At 38.8% G+C, this 20249-nt stretch overlaps 1 protein-coding gene across 1 annotated transcript; it reads right to left on the bottom strand.

Annotated features, from left to right (window-relative positions):
- Positions 1-305: 305 nt before the first annotated feature.
- On the bottom strand, positions 306-19161 carry usp53b (ubiquitin specific peptidase 53b). The gene is made up of 17 exons (XM_023418552.2): positions 18740-19161; positions 17008-17204; positions 16124-16284; positions 15503-15595; positions 15183-15317; positions 14691-14804; positions 14288-14370; positions 13368-13473; positions 12201-12347; positions 11776-11925; positions 11512-11680; positions 8029-8151; positions 7147-7873; positions 6102-6163; positions 4223-4301; positions 3307-4133; positions 306-2812 (listed from the first exon to the last, which is right to left on the bottom strand). The coding sequence occupies exons 2-17, from the start codon at positions 17105-17107 to the stop codon at positions 2736-2738; spliced, it is 3153 nt and encodes a 1050-aa protein (XP_023274320.1). The 5' UTR covers positions 17108-17204; positions 18740-19161; the 3' UTR covers positions 306-2735.
- Between the last annotated feature and the right edge of the window lie 1088 nt (positions 19162-20249).

The following is a 20249-nucleotide window of genomic DNA, read 5'->3' as shown; positions in this document are numbered from 1 at the left end:
AACCCCACCCCCACATACACAAACACAGTACAAGGGTGCACACAAAGGAGTGTCAGCAGATATGTCACTATTATCACTATTAGCATTGCATATTCAAAAGTTTTGCATGACCTCCTCCATCCCATTCATTCATCTCCTTCATTCCATAAGTGTGGTTTCACTCTCACACACACGCACACACATGCACACACACACATGCACACACACACACGCACACACACACGCACACACACACGAACACACACTCTTCACACTGAAAATGTCAAGGCACTCTTGATACAACTGAAGACACACAGATCAGAACGTAAAATAAAAGTTCCTATTTTTTTCTTACAGATACAGGAAATCATTTTAACAGGAAAAATACTGTAGATAAAATATAGAACCATTAGTCACATAACAAACCACAAAAACACTTTGCAGGTGAGACAACATTGAGATAACCTGGTTAATATACTCAGTTCAGCTTCAGCCAATCCAATGATTTAGTAGTTTTGATTTCTTTATCTACTTAGTATATTAGATATCTTAAAATAACAGTAAAAAAATAGAGTTATAATAACTACAGCACAATCAGCTTGTAAAGGCATGAGTTGTATAATGAATGAAAGTGAAAATAATGAAACATTATTAGAAGATGCTTCCTTTTTCTTGAATTTTAACAGTGTCAATAAATAAACCGTGAAAAATGCAAGTAGATGCTTAGGTTACATGTTTAGGTGTGATTACACCCACACTCACACACACACACACACACACACACACACACACACACACACACACACACACACACATAAATCTCTGATGTCAGACAACTCAAACACAACACACACAAACAGCAAATGTGAGCCAGTATGTGCAGTGACAATAGTAGAGCAATACCTTGACAAAAAAAATGCAAAGCAAGTGAAAACACACATGAATGTATAATGTATAAATGGCAGGATGTTTAGGAAAAGACTTGGCAATTTAATGTCCAGAAAATAAAATTGATATTAATATTTGAAAATTGAGTAACACTGATTTTTATGTGTTCTCAGGAATGTCTGATGCACAGAATACAAAGCTTTAAAAAACACCAAAATCTGCTGTTAAAGTAATCTTAAAGTAACTTTTAGTGAATGCATAGTATGTGTTGGACAGGCAAATTCCAGCATATTGTTTGCATCATCCGTTTATATTTACAATGGATGCAGAAACAAAAGTACGTGTTCTGGCATGAGCAAGAGAATAGAACATCATTCAAGTGTTAAAAAGTTTCCAAATCAACTGTTGTTACAAAATGCTGTTTAATTAATGTATTTTATTACAATTCAGTAAAATCCAATAGAATTTATGTCTGTTGGACTCACAGTCCAATATTTTCATGCTCATGCTTATGCTGTACACACAGCTAGTAAGACTTTGTAAAGGCCACATGCAGGTTTCAGAACATTAATCTTATTAACAAGAATACTTGTGTTTTTGTGTTGTATGGTCAATAATAATATCAGAGAGGCATATTAAGTATATTGGCATCTTTATGAAAATACCTGCAAATACAGACCTGTTTAAATCTTTCTACTTGAAGAGGAAGACTGAAAAAATACAATTTGACATCACTGTGAATTACAAAAAAGGATTACAAGAACCAGCACAATCGAAGGTAGAATACACAAGTTTACATGATCGCATATAGTGACCTGCTGAATAACCTTAGGGCTGCCCCAGCTACAGAACGTCATAGTCTACAAATGATAGGCTTTGTAACTGACAGAAACTGAACACAGTCTGTTTCTCTCAAAGATCTCTACATTTTTATGAATGATGGCATGAAATGTGCCTATAATGTTCCAGCAAAATGAACAAATCATTTGAAGCAATGATTTATTTATCTTTCTCGGCAGATTTTCACAGCCAATGGGAGGCTGGCTGTCACGGGGCAGCCTGCAGTCATTCATTAACAGATAAATGTTGTAAAAGAACTGATAAATGATAACAAATAATCAGTAACCGAATATGAGTGAATGTTGCAACATCTGTTCCCTGGTGACCCAAAGCCCTCAATGTGCATAAAATCAGTAAGCTGCCCAGAAAAAACTTTTCCAATATTATTACTTCACTCTCCTTTGGTGTGATTAAATGAACTACCTTTAACCTGCCGCGGAAGGTTTTATTTTATTTTTTTATAGAATGACATCATATTATGATAAAGTATCTTTCACATATCCTTTCATGTTATCATGCTGTGATTTGTTATCACACTTCCTTCTGTCATCTTTGTATAATTACTGTGCAAACCACAGTACAATCAATCTAATGGTGGCTCACCATTATCTCTCATGTCTGACTTTACATGTATCGGTATATATCTTCAACTCTGCATCACTTCTGCAGAACTACTGTACAAATAAAAAAATAAACATTTTTAACTTGACATAAGGTGATTAAAAGACTCAAAAAACTCTTTGTGCAAACTGAGAACAGTCCAGATTTTGGTTAAAACTAAATCTTCTTGCAGCAATGCTGCAGGACAATGGAAGACAGTATATGTAATAGCTGATTATCTGTCACACAATACATGACAGCATTTAGAAATAGGTTTAACTTATGTGACAACCTTGCATAAATACATTCCGCTCAATTCGGAGATGGCGGGCTTCTGAACATCTTTCCATTCTCTAAACTCTTTGGCATCCAGTTAGTACTCCACTGACCACTGTCCATCCTTGTAAACAAAACTTACCAAGTAACACTCATAAAAAACCATGATCATCCAGTCCTTTGGCTGACACTGGGTTCCATTTTGCAGTGGGTTTATTGCTATTATGGCCTGTAAAGAAAAAACAAAAAAGAAGAAAAATATTATTAACATTGTGTTTTATGGAGCTTCCCCTTGTGTACATTTACACCACGACAGAGAAGACAACTGAATACTGTCATTTTGTCTTTTCCAGATATAAATATAACCCTCCATTAGGGTAATATGCAATTTTATACTGCGATATTGATGCATGTGGTGGAAGAGTAAAGTTTTCAAAATTAACTTGGAAATTGTTCATGATTGGAGTTGACACAACTAATTAAATGCCTGACAAAACAAGGGGCTTCATTATTGATGCAGAAATCATATACGATTCTAAACCTTCCATACAATGGTCCTGCTTCATAAAACAACCAGACATATTAAAAGGACTGGCTGCTACAGGATCAACAGTATAGCAGGATCTCTGGTGGTTGAATTTAAATCATCTCACAGTACATATATTATGTCCTGCACAGCCCCACAGTACATTCAGGTTTGCAAGCATAGTGATGGAGGCTCACTTGTTTCAGGTCTGGCTTTTGGCACATCTTGTGAGTGTGTGTCAGCGGGGAGTGTGTGGCTGGTATCTCTTCGCTCAGTTGCAACCACTGTCCGTGGCACCGTGGCAGAGAGGACAAGAGGCCTCTGGTTGTGGTACTTGAGACGGTATGTTTCTGTCATACAGTTATCCACATTGAAGTATGTTGTTAGAGAAACCTCTTGAGCTGGCACCGCCTGCTCCACTCTGCATCCAGTCAGTCTTTCCTCGCTTTCACATGACGATGGGGTACTCCTCTCTGGGTCAGAGCCAGACTTGGAGCTTGCATCTGAGAAGGTTCGGAGGCCTGACATGTCAGGCTTCCTGTGAGGACTAACGTAGGATGTGGATGAAAGGCGAGGAGATGATGGAAAGGGTTCTTGAAGCATCCTCGGACGAAACACGGCATGGCTTGTTTCGCCTTGGTGAGGAGAGATCCGCTGGGTGGATCGAAGGTGAGGTGACCCTGTCGTGCCGAGCTGACGCTGATTGTTCACTTGAAGAGGTTCTGCAGTCACATTGCTGGGAGGGTGGTATGGCGGGGTAATATGAGGACGCTGGGAATCAGAGGCAACGGCCTCGCTGTTGCTGGAGCGGTAAGTGCTTTCTCTTTCCTCGGGCTCCGAGAGAGCAAGATCATCAGAGCTGTTCCATTCTGAGCTGCTGGTTTTTGTGATATGCCTCAGGGCTGTACTTTCTCTACAGTTTGTCAGCTCCTGCTGATCACTCTGCCTGTTATCGGAACCAGCAGAGTCCCTGTCTGAAGACACTGCTTTCCTGGAGGTGCAACAACTGTACTTTGATTTCCGTCTACGAAAAAGAGAGAATTGTTTATACCAGAGAATAATGGAAGTGATTATTCATGTACAATGGGAATACTTGAATACAATGTACACTACCTCGAACTTGGACTGCACTTTAGATGCGAATGTGAAACTTGGTCATGGTTCTTTCCCTGAGGTTTGGGTTGATGTTTACCTATAAAATATGAAATAAAGGTGATCAAAACATATTGACAGAAAGTGAGACAATTTAAAAACTGAGAATACAGTCTGTATAGCAGTCCTCCTTTTGGACAGGTCTGCACTACTGTGACAAGTAGCTATTTACATACTGTAATTACTGGAAAAAGTGTTTTTATCTTCTGACCTTGCTAACTCTGGAATGAAATTATGCAGAACATGTATTAATGCACAAAACTACTATTGTGCCCTATAGGGCAATTGATTACAAGTAGAAATATTCTAAACTATGACAGAAAATAAAAATCCATAATAATATTAACAAATGGGAATTCATCTGCCCTAAAAAAAACAATCTCAGGAAGAGGAATAGAGTGAAAAACAGATTTAAGTACTGAGATTAATCTTCTCAGAATTGAGATTTAATTCAGAATCCTGAGAATAAAGTCAGAATTCGTCTGAATCGCAGATTTTAGACTTTAATCTCATAATTCAGATTTATTTTTCTGTGAATTCTGAGATTAATATCCAAGCTTAAATACTGTTTTTTTCACTTTGCCCTAATCTTCTTCACTAATTATGAAGTGGGCATCTGCATATCCACAGGCGCACACACACATACACACACAATTAATTAAAGGCAGACACTAAGCAAAGACAAAGGGGCCGACACGTCTGACTAAGAAGCTGTTGCCCTGTCAGGACACAAGGTGGCAGCAGAGTGTTAATCTCACTAGACTCTCTCACAGCTGGATGAACCAGTCAGTGCACTCGCCCCATGCACCAGCGCAGCGAGAAGCAGTGTGGTGCCGAATTCCTTCCCTTTAAAAATAGACGTGTTATTTTTTTCCCTTGCTGTTGCCCTGGAGAGGTCCATGCAAGGATAAAAGCTGCCAGTTGGAAACACTGGCTCTAGATGCACATAGCCTCGATAAAGTATCAAGTGCAGCAGACTCAAAGCAGCGCATGAAACAGAAAGATATTCATGACAATGCCAGCAGCCATGTCCAGCTGTGCTATCTGAACGAGCTTTGTAGGATTATTATCAGATTAATGCCTCTGCAGGGCTGACTGGGTGAAGAGGTTAAATAAACCAGAACAAGCTCAGAAATCAACTCTGACATTAATCAATCTTCAATTACTCTCACATTATCAGCAGAAGAGGTGGATGACACTTCATCTGTTTGTTTTTAAAGACTAACAAAATAGACAGAAGTAAACAGAGAAAAGTTTCTTTTGGAAATTGCTCTCCTGTGGCAGGCACCTACTCGCACAGGGCAAAATGAAATAACCTTTCTTACACTTAATAATATAGGACATGAGAGTCATGTGTTAATATACTCAAGCCATTGTGTGTAACCCAGGGTGTGTCCCTTGTAATTACATACTGGATCTACGAAGACTTAATTCTTTTCTTTGCAAATCTTTTCCTGGAGGTTTGAGGATTAGAAGTGAGATGTAACTGACAGTAAACAGTGACATGTTCTTTTATGCTCTAAAGTTTCATACTTTTGTTATTGGTATCTCAGTCTATCCTTTTACTTCAGCTTTGTGGTTTTTAAGTTCACTTGAGTGAACTTGTTGCCAGGGGATAATTATTCGCATCCCATTATGTCAAACACTGCGTCAGGCTACATTATAATTGAAACTAAATTTACTTAACTTATTACAATCCAAAAACTAAATAAAAATGTAATATTTAATAGTCAGAACTAGGTAACTGGATGTGGGTATTCCACGCACTGCATTTAATACCTGCTGAGATTTTTACTGTGCTAGGAAAAACTAATGAAGCTCAGTAAGTATCAGAACTGACCGTTGTATGAAGGTGAGGACATTATACTTGATTTTGCATCTCCTCCCTTTTGATGCAGCTGGCTGGAAATAAGAGACAAAAATTACTCTCATGTCACGTACTACTATGTTTTCAAGCTGATTCATCAGTTAATACAGTAAATGTAAAATGTCTCAGCACAGCCACAAACAAACAAAAGAAAGACAAATAATGGACAGAAACCCATGAAAAACACTGGCAGAAACAAAGACTTTTCCAAATCATATATACGTATATATATATACGTATAAATAAGTATATAAAACTATACTATACTTATACCATATATTAATATGTGGGTATATATATATATATATATATATATATATACACAAAGCTTATTAATATTGCAGTATATCATTTGCCATTTCTTTTTTAGTTAATTTGACAAATCATTTTCATCTCAAAGAATAATTTGTAATGAGATGTTGCAATTTATTTTTAAAATCATACCGAATAAATACCGAATGTAAATTGACAGTTACAGTTCAGTACAGTGTCAACCATCTTCCTGACATTGATCTTATACACATTATTTGAAAAGGGAATGTCATGGGAACACGTGTTGTGTTTATAGTTTCCAAGGAAATCAAAAGTATTCCTGGGTGATGATGATGAGAATAGCAAACCCCTCGATACATATACTAAATATCTGAGAAATAGAAGAAATAGAAGAAAAGCATGTGGTTCATCAGCTATTAACATAATCCCTTCACTTGAAAACATATGAAACATAAAAACAGTTTCATTGTTTCTGTACAGTAGGGCCATGACTAATTATCAAATGAGAATTATTTATAGGACAGTATTTAAGATCCACAATTTGGACTGTTACTGGTATGAATTTTCAAAACAAACATGTTGTTTTTATTTAATTCAAGGGTTTCTTCCAAATTTGGGAATGGGAATAGGCTCTTAACATCAGGCTGTTACCACATCTGTAGTTGTCAGTAATCCAGTATTTACTCCACACCTCCATTTGTCCTTGTGCAGAAGTCCCCCGAAAAATTTCACAGTTGTGTCTTACCTTTGCAACGGTGCCTCTGGTGTTGATCTCTGGTCTTTAACAGCAAAGCCATCAACCCCAGGTGAGTCAGGATTGGTGGAGCCACTGCTGAGTCTATCGCTACTCTCATAGCCAGACTCTGTCCTCTGAATGGTCCAGGTGTCACTACGCAGCAGCGTCTTGGGGCCACCTTTAAGCCTGCTGCCCCTCTGTTGGTTGGCCCTGCTCTCTGACTCTACAGAGCTGTGGCTCTCTGTCTCAAGCCTCTGCTCATCCTCATAAATCGTCATTAAACACTTCTGCTTTCGATCGTCTCTGGTTCGTACATATTCCCTCTCATGGTCTCGACTTGGTTCAGCGTGCACCCTTTCCTGTGAGGAAGGCTTGCTGCGCCGGGGACTGTCATGCTGCTGTTGCCGGCGCTGCTCCAGTTCGTTCAGCACAGTGTCCACATTCAACACCTCCCGGATGGGTCTCCACGTGGACTTAGATTTATTGCGGCTTCCTCCACTTCCACCTTTTTCCCATTGTTCCTGACAGCTATCTTGATCATAGCGACTTGGGGAGGTGTTGTTTTTCTGACCATGCCCACCACCATGTGTGACCAAGGACTGTCCACGTGGCTCCTGAGATCCTCTGCTTGAATGGTTTGATGACTTCTCAGTGCGTTGATAGCTTTTTAATTTTTGGTCCGCAGGAGGCCTCAGTCCATTCTCTGGAGGAGGTGATGATCTTGCATGAGCCATCTCTACACAAAGCAGAGACAGATCATTAGTGGAATGACTATTTCCACCATCTTGTGACTTACAATTATCTGCACTGTATCGCCCCTGTATGTCTTTGTTTTTGCCTCTGTAATATCAGTGTTCCCCCTATACCTATGATGCTGACACAATGCCCTACCTTTGTGTTGTGATGGGTCAGTTCTCCGATGCCCTCTGTCCTTTTTTGACGTTTCACCTGGCCTCTGCAAATTCTCCATGAAAGGTTCCTGGAATTTGTTAGGACTGCCAAGGGGATGTTTTGCTGAGGGGAAAAAATGAAATGGCAGATGAGTTGCTGTGCTTCAATGCAGAAAACTGCACTTGATGTTTTTTGAACTTGTGATTTATTTATTGGTGCATAAATAGCATTTTCTCAGGCCTTCTGACATTACTTTACCTGCAGAAGACATCAATGAACTTGAAAAACAATCAGTGTTTGACATGACTGTGTACATCATTGACTGTTTTGGGGTACAACATGAAATATGAGGTTAACCTGAGGTGTTTGTTAGCCATCTGATGGCCCCGCAACTTGTTCTGGGTTCAAACTAATTTACAGTGTGCTATGCACTGCAGGCAATGAGCTTCAGAAACCATCATTATATCCTCAACTCTCTGACCAAGGCTCATCAGTCAGGTCATTACTAACTACTCTGTCACTCATTACAAATTCCAGTGCCGCTATAATAGATGTTTTGGTAACCTTGCATCCTTTCTGCAAATGCAGACAAAACAAAACAAAAATTCTTTACCTAAGAACAGATGCCAGTGCATCATGCATGTTAAAATACACTACTGCTTACAGATTTGCCAACACTGTAGTGTGCCTCTTTGCCTCTGTAGCAAGCAGGTCACTGTGAGAAACAGAGCTGCAGTGAAGTGCGAACATCTGCCTCCAAATCAGCACATTTACCTAACAGCTGCCACTGTCTTTCAGTTTTATATCTCAACACCTCCTTTCTGCGTCTTGGTTAGATCACTTTCTGCAGCACTGTTTCCTTCTTTATAACTGAATTTTTAAGCAGTACTGAGCTTCAAGACAATGCTTCACATTTTTGTGAAAACCTACAGTAAAATATAATGACAGTATAATAAATAGGAAACAGGTGAAGGAAATGCTCTCTTAAACACAAGGTATAAAAACTGCATGAAGCTGTGTGCATGTGCATGGCTGCTGGATGTTACAACAGGGGTGAGTAACAGCAGTGAGTAAGCTGTAGTATTATGGATTTTCAGATTTATTCATGTAGCCTAATGCTGACATAAGTACAAGACCTCTACTGAAAAAGCATGCTAGATTTAGACAACTGCCATGTAATTAACTAATACACACTTCATCACGTTGCCTGAAGTTACAGAGACACTCTCAAGCTTAGTAATGCAAGTGTAGTATAATGCTGCAGGGCAGTTGTCTTGGCTAGTTGTAGTTGGAGTGGATAAATTAAATTGGAAGAAATTAAAACTCCTATCATTATGTACTGTAGGGAAAACTAACAGTACTTCAGTAAGCCTCAACAATAATTTAACAAATGAGATTATAGTAAAAAAAAACAATAAATGTTTCAATCTGAGCTATGCTTGACTCTAATACTAAAAAAATATCTTTTACTTACGCTTATTTTCATAAAAACAAGAATGCCGTCCCATGCCAGTCAAAGTGTCTGGCCACCACACTAAAGCAGAACAATCCATCTAAACAGGCAAGGCGCCATTGCCAAAAAAACCAAAATAAAAACCAGATATATTAATGGAGGCAAACATCGGAAATGTCTAGGGGAGGAGTGAGAACTGTGGAGCAGGAGCATGAGTGCGCTTTGCCACAGGAGCAGGGATTAGGGAGGGAGGCGTGGGTGGTAATCTGCGTGCAAACAGAGGCATCATCCTCATGTCAAGTTCAAGCCAGCACACAGGGCAGGACAATCTTTCTGCCCGCGGTTTAACAACACTCTCTCAATCCCAATGCAAACCATAACTGTAATTTTTTGGAGTGACATCATTATTGTCATAGGTACTGGCATTTTTTGACATTTCATTTCATTTAATGATACTTTAAGAAAAATTGTTCAAATGCTATAATAGATATGATTTTTTTGGAAATACATTATCAGACAAATATAAATATTGTAATTCCTATCACTCTCCTATTAGTCATTAATAATACTACCATGTTGCTGTCTCATTTCACCTGACACATTACAAAAATTATTCTTCATTTGTGTGATTGTTTATAACCTGTACACCAACTAGAAGTGCAGTTAGAGAGCGCAGATCTCTGCCAGTGTCAAACAAGATACACCAAACCTTAGTGATAAAAATTCAAATTCATAGTAAATGTTTCAGATCTGCCCCAAAATGACCAAGTTCAGTGCAAATCAGCACTGACCTGTTTGTGTAACTCTGCTGACAAATAAACAGACACGAGGGAAAACATAACCTCCTTGGCGAAGCTAATCAGACCCTAATTGAGCATATGGTGACTTAAGATACTTGACCTTTATAATTAAAAGTGCACCTTTGATAAAAAGGTGAGTGTGCACGTGTACAGTCGCCTTCACGTAAGTCATTTTATTGGTTAAATATTGTGAAGAATGACTTGAATATTAGCTGCTTAAAGTTCACAAATCACTTGTGTTACAGTGACGCTCACACACTTCCTTCTCTAGGGATGTCTATTTGCATACTCTTTACAAATTAAGTGATCATCTTTCCACACTTGTTTCTCAGTGGAGGTAGAATGCATGTGGAAAATGTGGCATACATGTACTACATACACAGGCTGATGTGAAGGCCTTATCGCCGTTCTAAATGAAGTGTTTTATAGACTGTGGATGTTCTATTCTGTGAAGCAGTAAAGCAATATTTATTCCCAGGGGGGTCAAAGACCTTGTGTGTGTGTGTGTGTGTGTGTACCTGACACAAAGTTTTAATTAAAAAGGACGCTGCTTTCAAAATAAACAAAGCATACTTTTTTTAATTGCAGGCCAATAGCCATGGGATAAACAAGTTAATCCACTCTGACACGTCCACTTGTGAAAAATAACTTCTCAGAGTTTTTTTTTTTGTGTGACTACGCAGCTTATGATGGATTATGTCTATCTCGATTCAGCTCAAATTCTAAATTCAGTCATTCATTATCTGAAAAACAGGCAGTTGTTTGTCATACATACGGTCCAGAGCTTACAACGGACGGAAATTAGTGATTTATTTCTTTTTGGCAACTGACTGTGGCCAAAATATTAAACACAAAAATTTGTGTTTAATAAGCAGTAATGATATTGGAGATAATGATCTGGAAGCAGAGTGGATTTTACCATTCTCACTTTTCAAAGGAAAGAAGGCGGCTCGTGTTTAAACCTCCACCCCCACTCCTCCTCCACTCCTCCTCCACTCCTCCTCCACTTTCATTTATCCTGAGGTATCCTGTGGTTACCTGTTGTTTAAGATGGCGCAATAACAATTTTTATAGGCCCCTACATCACTGAAATATATAATTTTTCAAAGTTAGCAGTACAAAGAACAGCTGCATCTGTCACATTGTTTGATATAACAGTAAAGGTATTGTAAAGCCTCTATATGTAAATAAAGATGTAAAGATGTGCGGATAACTGGAGGATTGTCTTACTTGTCATGTCACCATTTACTTGGGCTTTGTACCGGGGACACATCGTGGTTTGTCTTGGTGCATCTTCATTAGACACTGGACTTCCCTCAGGATTAGTGTAAAATAAAAGAAGTGGCTGGAAATGTCCCCTGATACATTTAGAGGCGACATCTTTCCATTTGGATCCAATCTGTGATAAAGAAAAGTATGATATAAGAGCTTGTAACAGACAGTAACAGGTAGTAGACCTTTGGGATAAAGCAGATTAATAGCAGAGTTCCTAACCTCCTTCACAGTAGCATCATCAAAAAACATCCATTTTGAAGATTTGGTGTGATAGGCAAAAGCTGAGTAGTGTTTACTCGAAAAACAGATCATCCCCACCAGATGTAGCTCGCTCCGTTTGGCATTTTCATCAGTGACACGGTTGAAAAGCTGAAAGAGAGCAAATTGAAGTTTGATCTCTGCATATTTCTCTGGGGGCAGATGCTAAATCCTATGAGAATAAAATTCATGTGTGTAGTTTTGATAACCCTTTTCTTCCTAACCTTGATTTTATAATATCATAACCAAAAGGAAAAAAAAAAAAGAGAGATGTGATTGGTTGAATTTTGTGGATATGCAATTTTTAGGTAAAATCTTTTCACGCCTCAACCGGCAAATCTCTCTGCACAGTACAACAATGATGATGACGGAGATGATGCTCTCACCCCACACAAGTTCAAACGCGGGCCAAGTGAACGAATGACATCATCCGTAAGATCAGACTGCTCAGCATCCCACACAAATCCTATAGTCACAATCTCTGGACAGTTCATGAGCACACGGCGGATCTTGATACTCTGGCCACAGTCACTCTGCAAAATATGTAGGAACATATATGAAGGCCCATAATAATATCAACATTCATAACAGAAAAACGTTGAAGTCAGACAGAAATCAATAGAACTATTGTTACAAAGTGCTTTACACTACATAGATAATGTCATCAAAGATACCGGAATAAAGTAAACAAGACAGAAACCAGTCGACCAGAAATAATGTCAAAATCTCTGCAGCGTATAAAACAGAATAGGATGTCAGTGTGTAAACAACACGGCTGAGGTTAGCTGTTCCCCTGCTTCCAGTTTTTGTGCAGAAGGAAGGCTAAACATGGATCATGGATCCAAAGAGATAAAAGTGAATTGAGGTTTTATTTCAAGTCTCAATAAGAAATAAATGAGCAAATTTTCCTAAATGTCAGAGTAGTCCTTTACTTTGCGGCTTAATCTCTCTGTCTCTCATACACACACTTAGACAAGACTGAAATAAAACTCATGTGACTCATCACTTCAAAATGCCACAATCAGGACTATTGCAAAGATGGAAGAGAGCCAGTAATATCTGCACATCAGTATTGTAAAGTCAGTACTGCAGTTTGATGTTTCCGGTAGAATAATGGGTTCATTGGAACAGAGCACTCAGCTTCACCACAGAGATGCACACTGAAGAGGAAGACAGTGGCAGCAAATACAGATGAGAGAAAAACAGTGGATAAGCCCTTACTGCTATTTATATCCTAACACTAGTCTGGCACCGTCTCCTTCCGGCCGCTTCAAGTGCAGTGTCACAGCAGAAAGCACAGAGTGTACTCTGCATAGTTGCAAGAATTATTTTTGTGTCCATTTTACAGTAACATGCTAACTGTTCGGCTGAACGGCTAAATTATTCATTAATAACTGCCTGTATCAAATCAGCATTTAATGGTCCAATTCAGACAGATGTTTTGACAAAACAGCTGAACAGGGAAAAGTATTGAGTCACCACTTTGAAAAGATTTGTTAATTCATTCAAGAAAAACATCACAATTAAATAAACATTAACAATTAATCACATACCGGGCAGCTTCGGAGGTCACCTGTGTTGTTTGCTGCCTGCAGCAATTCTCCAAACATGTCTGACCTGAGCCGCTCGTTCTTCCCCAACATGCGATCAACCTGTTGGCTGTGCATACAACGTGTAAACACAGAGACTGCTCATAAATAATAAAATCACCACAACCTCCACACATAACCTTTACTCATGCAGTAACAAACTTGTTATCAATAAGAACTGCTTGAAACTGGGATATATACTCCCTGGCCACTTTATTCCGTACACCTATACAATTAAATGCAATACAATAACACAGATCTTCCACAAATTCATACATTTAGGAAGATTATAATGTTCAGTTTTTGTACACGCTGACAAGGAGGTTTGAATTAAACCAAATCTTTAATAACGATTACTTTTTGCAGTGTGCAGGACTCAAGTACACATGCATGCAAAAAGTGAACTGAGCAGGCATCATGTGCTGCCTCATATTTGAGGAAATTATGAAAATATAAAACCAAACAATCGTCTGGCATCTTCAGCCTTTTGGGAAACGTCAGGGCAGACCCAGAGATGATAATCAACCCTGGCTGTTAAGTAATATGATGATTTAACTAAATCTTTAAAATCCAGTATCACAAGTGATTAATGGTGGAGCGTGTTACAGAACATGTCACGACAGTGCACATGTCAGTGATGCGTTTTTATCACTCAGGTGTCAAAAAAACACATCAAGCTTCTAAAGGTCAAGTTTAGGATCCTGAACGTACAAATTTATGCAGCACAACACTAACAGTGAAAACACTCCGATATACTGTACATATAAAAAGAGACTCAAACTACGGCTGTTGAAGTGAGGGAAAGATATTCAACTAAGAAAACTGCAATCACATCATTTTCTAGTAAACTTGTTTAATACTTTTGACATTTATTCAGCACTCACCATAACGCAGTGGTTGAGACATAATGAACAAATTCTGTGAACGGGTGTGGGTCTGAAGATGCACCACAACAGCGACACACAAACTGCAAAAGAAAAGGAAAGATTATTTAACAGATTACATTTTGTATTTACCTTTTAGCAAATGACATGTACATTAAAAAGCCATTAACATCAACTCACTACAACTACACTACGCAACTCTAACATTTAGTCATGGCAGCTGTAGGAGTCGTTCTTTGTTATTCTTAATCACCTTCATTTTTCTTCCTCCTGTAAAAACTGAGCATCTTATTATCGTCTCTATGTACTTCACATTAATGCATATCTTAGAACAGTACTGCACAGTTTTTTTCCACATCATTGAACAAATGAAATGACAAACAGCTCTGATAATAACAGTTACCTGCTCATAAAGCATCATTGCAAACTTCTGATGGGTGATGCAGGATTTGGATGAACAAGCATCAGTTGCAGTGTCTGAAACTATGTGCAAATGAATTCGCTCGAGGATGTTTTCCTATTAGATAAGAGGTAAGAGCAGATACAGTACCAGTATTGCATACATGCACATACGTACACGTGCTACATATGCATTATGGCACAGTTAGAAACACAAAGATTGAATTGTTATGTTAAAACCTTAAAAATTCTGTGTTTCCTTACAAACTTTGAATTAATCAGTCATCACTCAAACATGTATGTGAAACACTTGAAACATCTACATCTTCATGGTTATTTAATTCTGTAACAACCAACTAAATTCAAACGGATTTAAAATGGTTGTATATGATAAAATAGAGTCTGAGTCCTCCAAGTGAGAGGAGGAAGCACGATAACATTATTCAATAAAACAGTCACTGTGGAAAGGACTTATTACTTTTGAGTGTCAACGTACAAAGCACTCTGCAGCATCATCCATCAGGCCAAGTTGAAAGCGTTGCTCATCCTTAAAAGTTTCAGCTAGGGCGTTACGCAGGCTGTCAGAGGGGAGCACACGCTCTCTACTCTGCTGAAACTGGCTGAATATACTCTGAATAAAAAGAAAACAATGATTAGTTAGTTCATGATAATTGTTAAAACTATCCCTGACAACCATTATTATTGGAAATGTTTAATACCAGAATCATCAAAGAGAAATATGACATAATAAACAATACTAATAAAAACAAAACAAAGACTGATTTAGCTTTAAATGCAAAAACCGAACCTACAAACCTTTAAAGCACAGAAAATGCAGGCATCACCGAGACAAAAGTGACCTGAGAGCTGCCTCAAACTTCTCCTGAAGATGTCCAGCTGCCAAAGCACCTGCCAAGAATTCACAACAGCAGCTGAGATCGAGATATTTTATTCAAGGGTTTCAGAAGTTGGAACTGCGGAGACAGATTAAATTATTTTTGATATTAACATTGAATTAAATGCCTTTGTGTAATTAAAAAGGGTTGCTAGTGAAAACTGAAAATTAACACTGGACTCTGCAACTTTTCACAGCTTTTAATCATTTTCAGCTCATTATTTTGGTTTGCTGATCCATGTGGCTGAGTCCAGACTTCTCCTAAAATGTTTGCCAAATAAACAAGATGTTTGTTGTGTGCTGTAGTTTTACAGTTTGTGGAGTTGGTTTTGTGGTGTACTTCTGCCCTCTGGAGATCAAAAATGCTGTGTATGCTGCTTTTCAGTGTGGTGCTTCAAACTAAGTGCAGAAATGTTACAAGAAGAATGTATTGTTTGTTTGAGCATTGACATAGTTTTGTAATTATTTCAGTGTAAGTAAGTAATATAATAAAATTTAAGTTTATTTTCAGTAATTAAGAGTTGGTAGAAAATGGTTCTCACCTGAACAGCACTGTTTAGAAAACAGCTATTCTGCCCCGGCTCATTCAGCAGGCCTTTGGTGAGCGCGAGAGACAGCATGCTCCCAGGCTGGTAGGACTTCTTCAGGCCTCCTCCAGGTTTTTTGAACATCTTCACCCATGCCATGGAGTTAGAGCCTGCAACTAATGAAACAAATCCTCATGTTTTGACATGTATGCTGCACTGAAGTCCATGACAAATTTTCCCATGGGGACAATAAAGTATCGTATCGTATCGTATCGTATCGTATCGTATCGTATCGTATCGTATATTTTGTGTTTCACATAGAGGGTGCTTGTCTGTTTCTTTATGTCTCAACCCAACCAGTCGAGGCAGATGGCCACCCACCCTAGGTCTGGTTCTGTTGGAGGTTTCCTCCTGATAAAATTTTGTTTTTTCCTCTCCACTGTTGCCAACTGTTTGCTGATTGTGGAAACTGTTGGATTTCTCTCATATTGACAGGTCTTGATCTTACCCTGTAAAGTGCCTTGAGACAATGAATGTTGTGATTTGGTGCTATACAAGTAAAGTTGAATTGAATTGAACTGAATTCTTTTGGGTCATTTACATGCCATGTATATCCCATTATATATTGTTCTTCTTGAGTAATCTAAACTTGATTTAACGAAATCATACAAACTAAACATACAGGACATATTCATTCTTGTAAACTTCAGTGCATTCTCATTTTGTTTTAGTTTGCACTGATGTACCGATGGTTCAAATAGGATTATTACTGCATGGCACCGTGGAGATAAAATAAGCAGCCATGGATAAAAACTGAGTTCATCTTGGACACAGTTTTCATTACATCACTAATCCAAATGACTTATTTGGTGAGATGACAGATGAATTGTGTCATCTACCTTCTCCAGAGTTTGGAGGAGACTTGCTGCAGCTGGACATGCTGGGAGGTGGGAGCTGGTGCGTTGGTCTGGCCATGGGCTCCATCCATTTCATCCCCATGCACCTCCAGAGCGGTTTGTTGAAAGCATTGTCAGGATCAGCCACAGGGCAGTTTCAGCCATGTGCTACTGGACATTGAATGGCAACTCGATAAAATCTGGGCGAAGGAAGAAAGGGCGAGGCACACCATAAATGTAGTTACACAAGTCAACAGTGCAGCTTGGAAGACATAATGTAATAATACACTTTTCTTCATTAGATCAAACACTCCTACTCAATATAGCAGATAAAAACTAAAATTAACAATGCATGCAGTTCATTCTGAAACTATGAATTGTGAATATCATATCTGAGAACCACAGAGATAAGACCTGAGCTTTGAGTTCGGCACCACCTCTATGATCAGCCGCCTTCACAACCCTCCACAATCTCCAATCTGACCACCACAACGGCTGATGCAAGAACATGACAACATCTGAACTGTTTTTAATACTTTACAACGGCTTATATAGAAACGACAAACCCCATTCAACTTTTAAGACTTACAAATGTTCTGTTACCTTTAGATGTGTTTTTAATTGTATTTTTCACCCAGCCATTGCTTCATCACTTATACATTGTTTGCAGTAAAAATTAAATATACATAAGTAGAGTAACAGAATAATAATGCAAGGGGTAACATTACAATGAATCCTAAACATTACACTTATTGGATTGTTATTGTTACATTTTATCAATACTACTTTTTTTTTGAAACGTAATACAAATGCTAGGCTATTTTTAAACTCAAAATGCTGCAGTCTTGCTTAAATTCAAATTTGCAAGGATAGTGTACAGTTCGGCTTTGCCCTGAAATACTATTTTCTTATGAATATGATAATGTGCAATTATAATAAAAATAAATAATAAATAAAACTTTAGGGGTGTAATAATAAATATAAACAGTAGCTTTGTCTTGAAATTCCATTACATTAAATTTTAGGACCAAAAGCTCAACCCAACACCATAAAATGAAAACACAGAGCTGAAGACACTTTTTTCCTCATCTGATGCTCTTCTAGTTTGTTTAGGGTACATTTGTAATATTCATACATAGGTGGAGAGATATCAATATTTTCACTTACGATCACATGACAAGGAAAAAATTCTTACTTTTGATGTTGAACAGGCATATACTATGTTTTATATTGTTAGAGGCATATTTGTAAATGTGCCTTTAATTTATATGTTCAAAACATTACTGATTGTATGTTTGTATGTCGTCATTTCTACCACAAAATTGCATAAATATTCAAACATTTTTCATATTTAAAAATCCTATTTAAAGCTTACATTTGCTTACAAGTGCCCACATGTGTTTCTGCACCAACCTCTCTGAACACCATGTGACGCTTGTATAGGCCTATACGGTCTCACTTAAGCACCCATCTTTGCAGAAGGGTTCATAACGAGGACATAAATCCTTTATTGAACTGATTTTTTTTGTGTTTTTTTAAACAATCCTTTGTTTTCCTGCCTTGAAAACCTCGCAATCTTCGTCGAGCGCGTTTCCACAGCAGGAGGCGTGCTGCCAGTGCTCCACCAGCCTCTCAGTCAACTGTATACGGGAACGGCGCCCGGTCAGCTACAGTAGCATAAATATGCCGCAACTTGCATTTAGGCGTTGAGAAAACAAGTGCTCTGCAGACTCACCTTAAAGGGAAGCGGTTCCTTGGCTGCTCGCCTCCAATGAAGGCGCAGGGCGGTCCAGCTGTCAACGCGCAAATCCCACGACTTCTCGCCGAATCCTGCGAATAAAACTGGCTAGAAATGACTGCAGATATGTCCAGACGCATGTAACGCACTATCTGTCATAGTGCAGCATTACCAATCCCTCCGACGCGCACACAGGCGGCAGCCCGAGTCTGTGTTTGATGCCACACAGACCCGGTCCGGACAGTGTTTTTGTTTTGTTTTTTCTCCGGTGAAAATGTGTCCCTTTCTTGTACAAGTGGGGCTGGTGATGGCCTGTGCCAGAATGTCCGACGCGGATTAGTGATGTTTTGAGACTTGAGAGGTCAAACTCCGCCCCTAGTGTAGCCTCAAGTCCACTGCTGCTGTATTGCAGTCTTCAATCCCTGCATGGCAAACTGTGTGCTGGCGGAAGGTCAGACTTCCAACTTGTCATGATGATGATGAGAGAAGACATCACATGACTGCACTGGTTTCATAATCACGCAGCACTGTGGGGACTGAACCCTGCCTGTGTTTCGTAAATGTCAAATACCAGAACAGAACACTGTTTTATGTTTTTTGTTTGGAGTCCAACTGCAATACCAAATGTGTAAATATGCCATGATTATCTTTACATGCCACAGAGAGGCTGTGATTCTTTCTTATCAGTCGTGACGCAAATAACACATAATATAAGCATTAGTGTTATCTGATAACATCACAGACATTCTCTAAATCCACCATTTCTATCTGTGACGCTGACGCTGCAGTGAACAGGACATGGAATGACAAAAATCGGGGCAGATGGAGGGCCTGGCAGGGGAAAGCCTGCAGAGCTGAGCAGGTTTTAAGAGTAGACAGGACGACTAAAAGAGGCTGATGGTGCATGCGAGCCAGCGTCAGCAAAAATTATACTCACTAATTGGTGTGTCTCTCTCCCAGTTTTTTCTACACAAGTTTTTTGTAGATCTGTCCCAGTCTGACAAAGAAAACAGTTGAGATGTTTTCATTATACAGTAAACCCATACATTTTTTCAAAACAAAAAAAAAAACAAAAAAAACAAAAAAAAGTCTCAGATTTGTAACAAATCCAGGATAAAATGAGTGATTTGGTGACGCAGTGATCTTAACACAGTGTTTACCATCAGCATGCCTCATGCCGAGTGTTCATCAGCTGCTGCTATTCTCACTCCCTGTAAATATAGTGTGCACAGGGGATCCCAGTAGATTATTTACAGTACTGTATATGTGTGTGTGTGTGTGTGTGTGTGTGTGTGTGTGTGTGTGTGTCCACAGCGTGTGGGTTAGCCTGTGAAAAACAATGGAAAACACTCTTCATGTGTTGTTACACGGAGAGGTTCTCACTGATTCTGAGTCCAAAAGGAAATCTGTTTCAGTGATACTCAGCAGGCACTTCTTCTATTACAGTCATGGAGAAAACAATTCAGTGATGCACTGTAACGCGGAGTTGAAACCATTAGTTGATTGA

The sequence above is a fragment of the Seriola lalandi genome, unplaced genomic scaffold (assembly GCF_002814215.2).
Source record: "Seriola lalandi dorsalis isolate HSWRI2012SDOR001 ecotype SW California unplaced genomic scaffold, Sedor1 jcf7180002054582, whole genome shotgun sequence".
Lineage (NCBI taxonomy): Eukaryota > Metazoa > Chordata > Actinopteri > Carangiformes > Carangidae > Seriola > Seriola lalandi.
The sequence above is the reverse complement of the archived record's forward strand: the minus strand, read 5'-3'. Positions and strand labels throughout refer to the sequence as shown.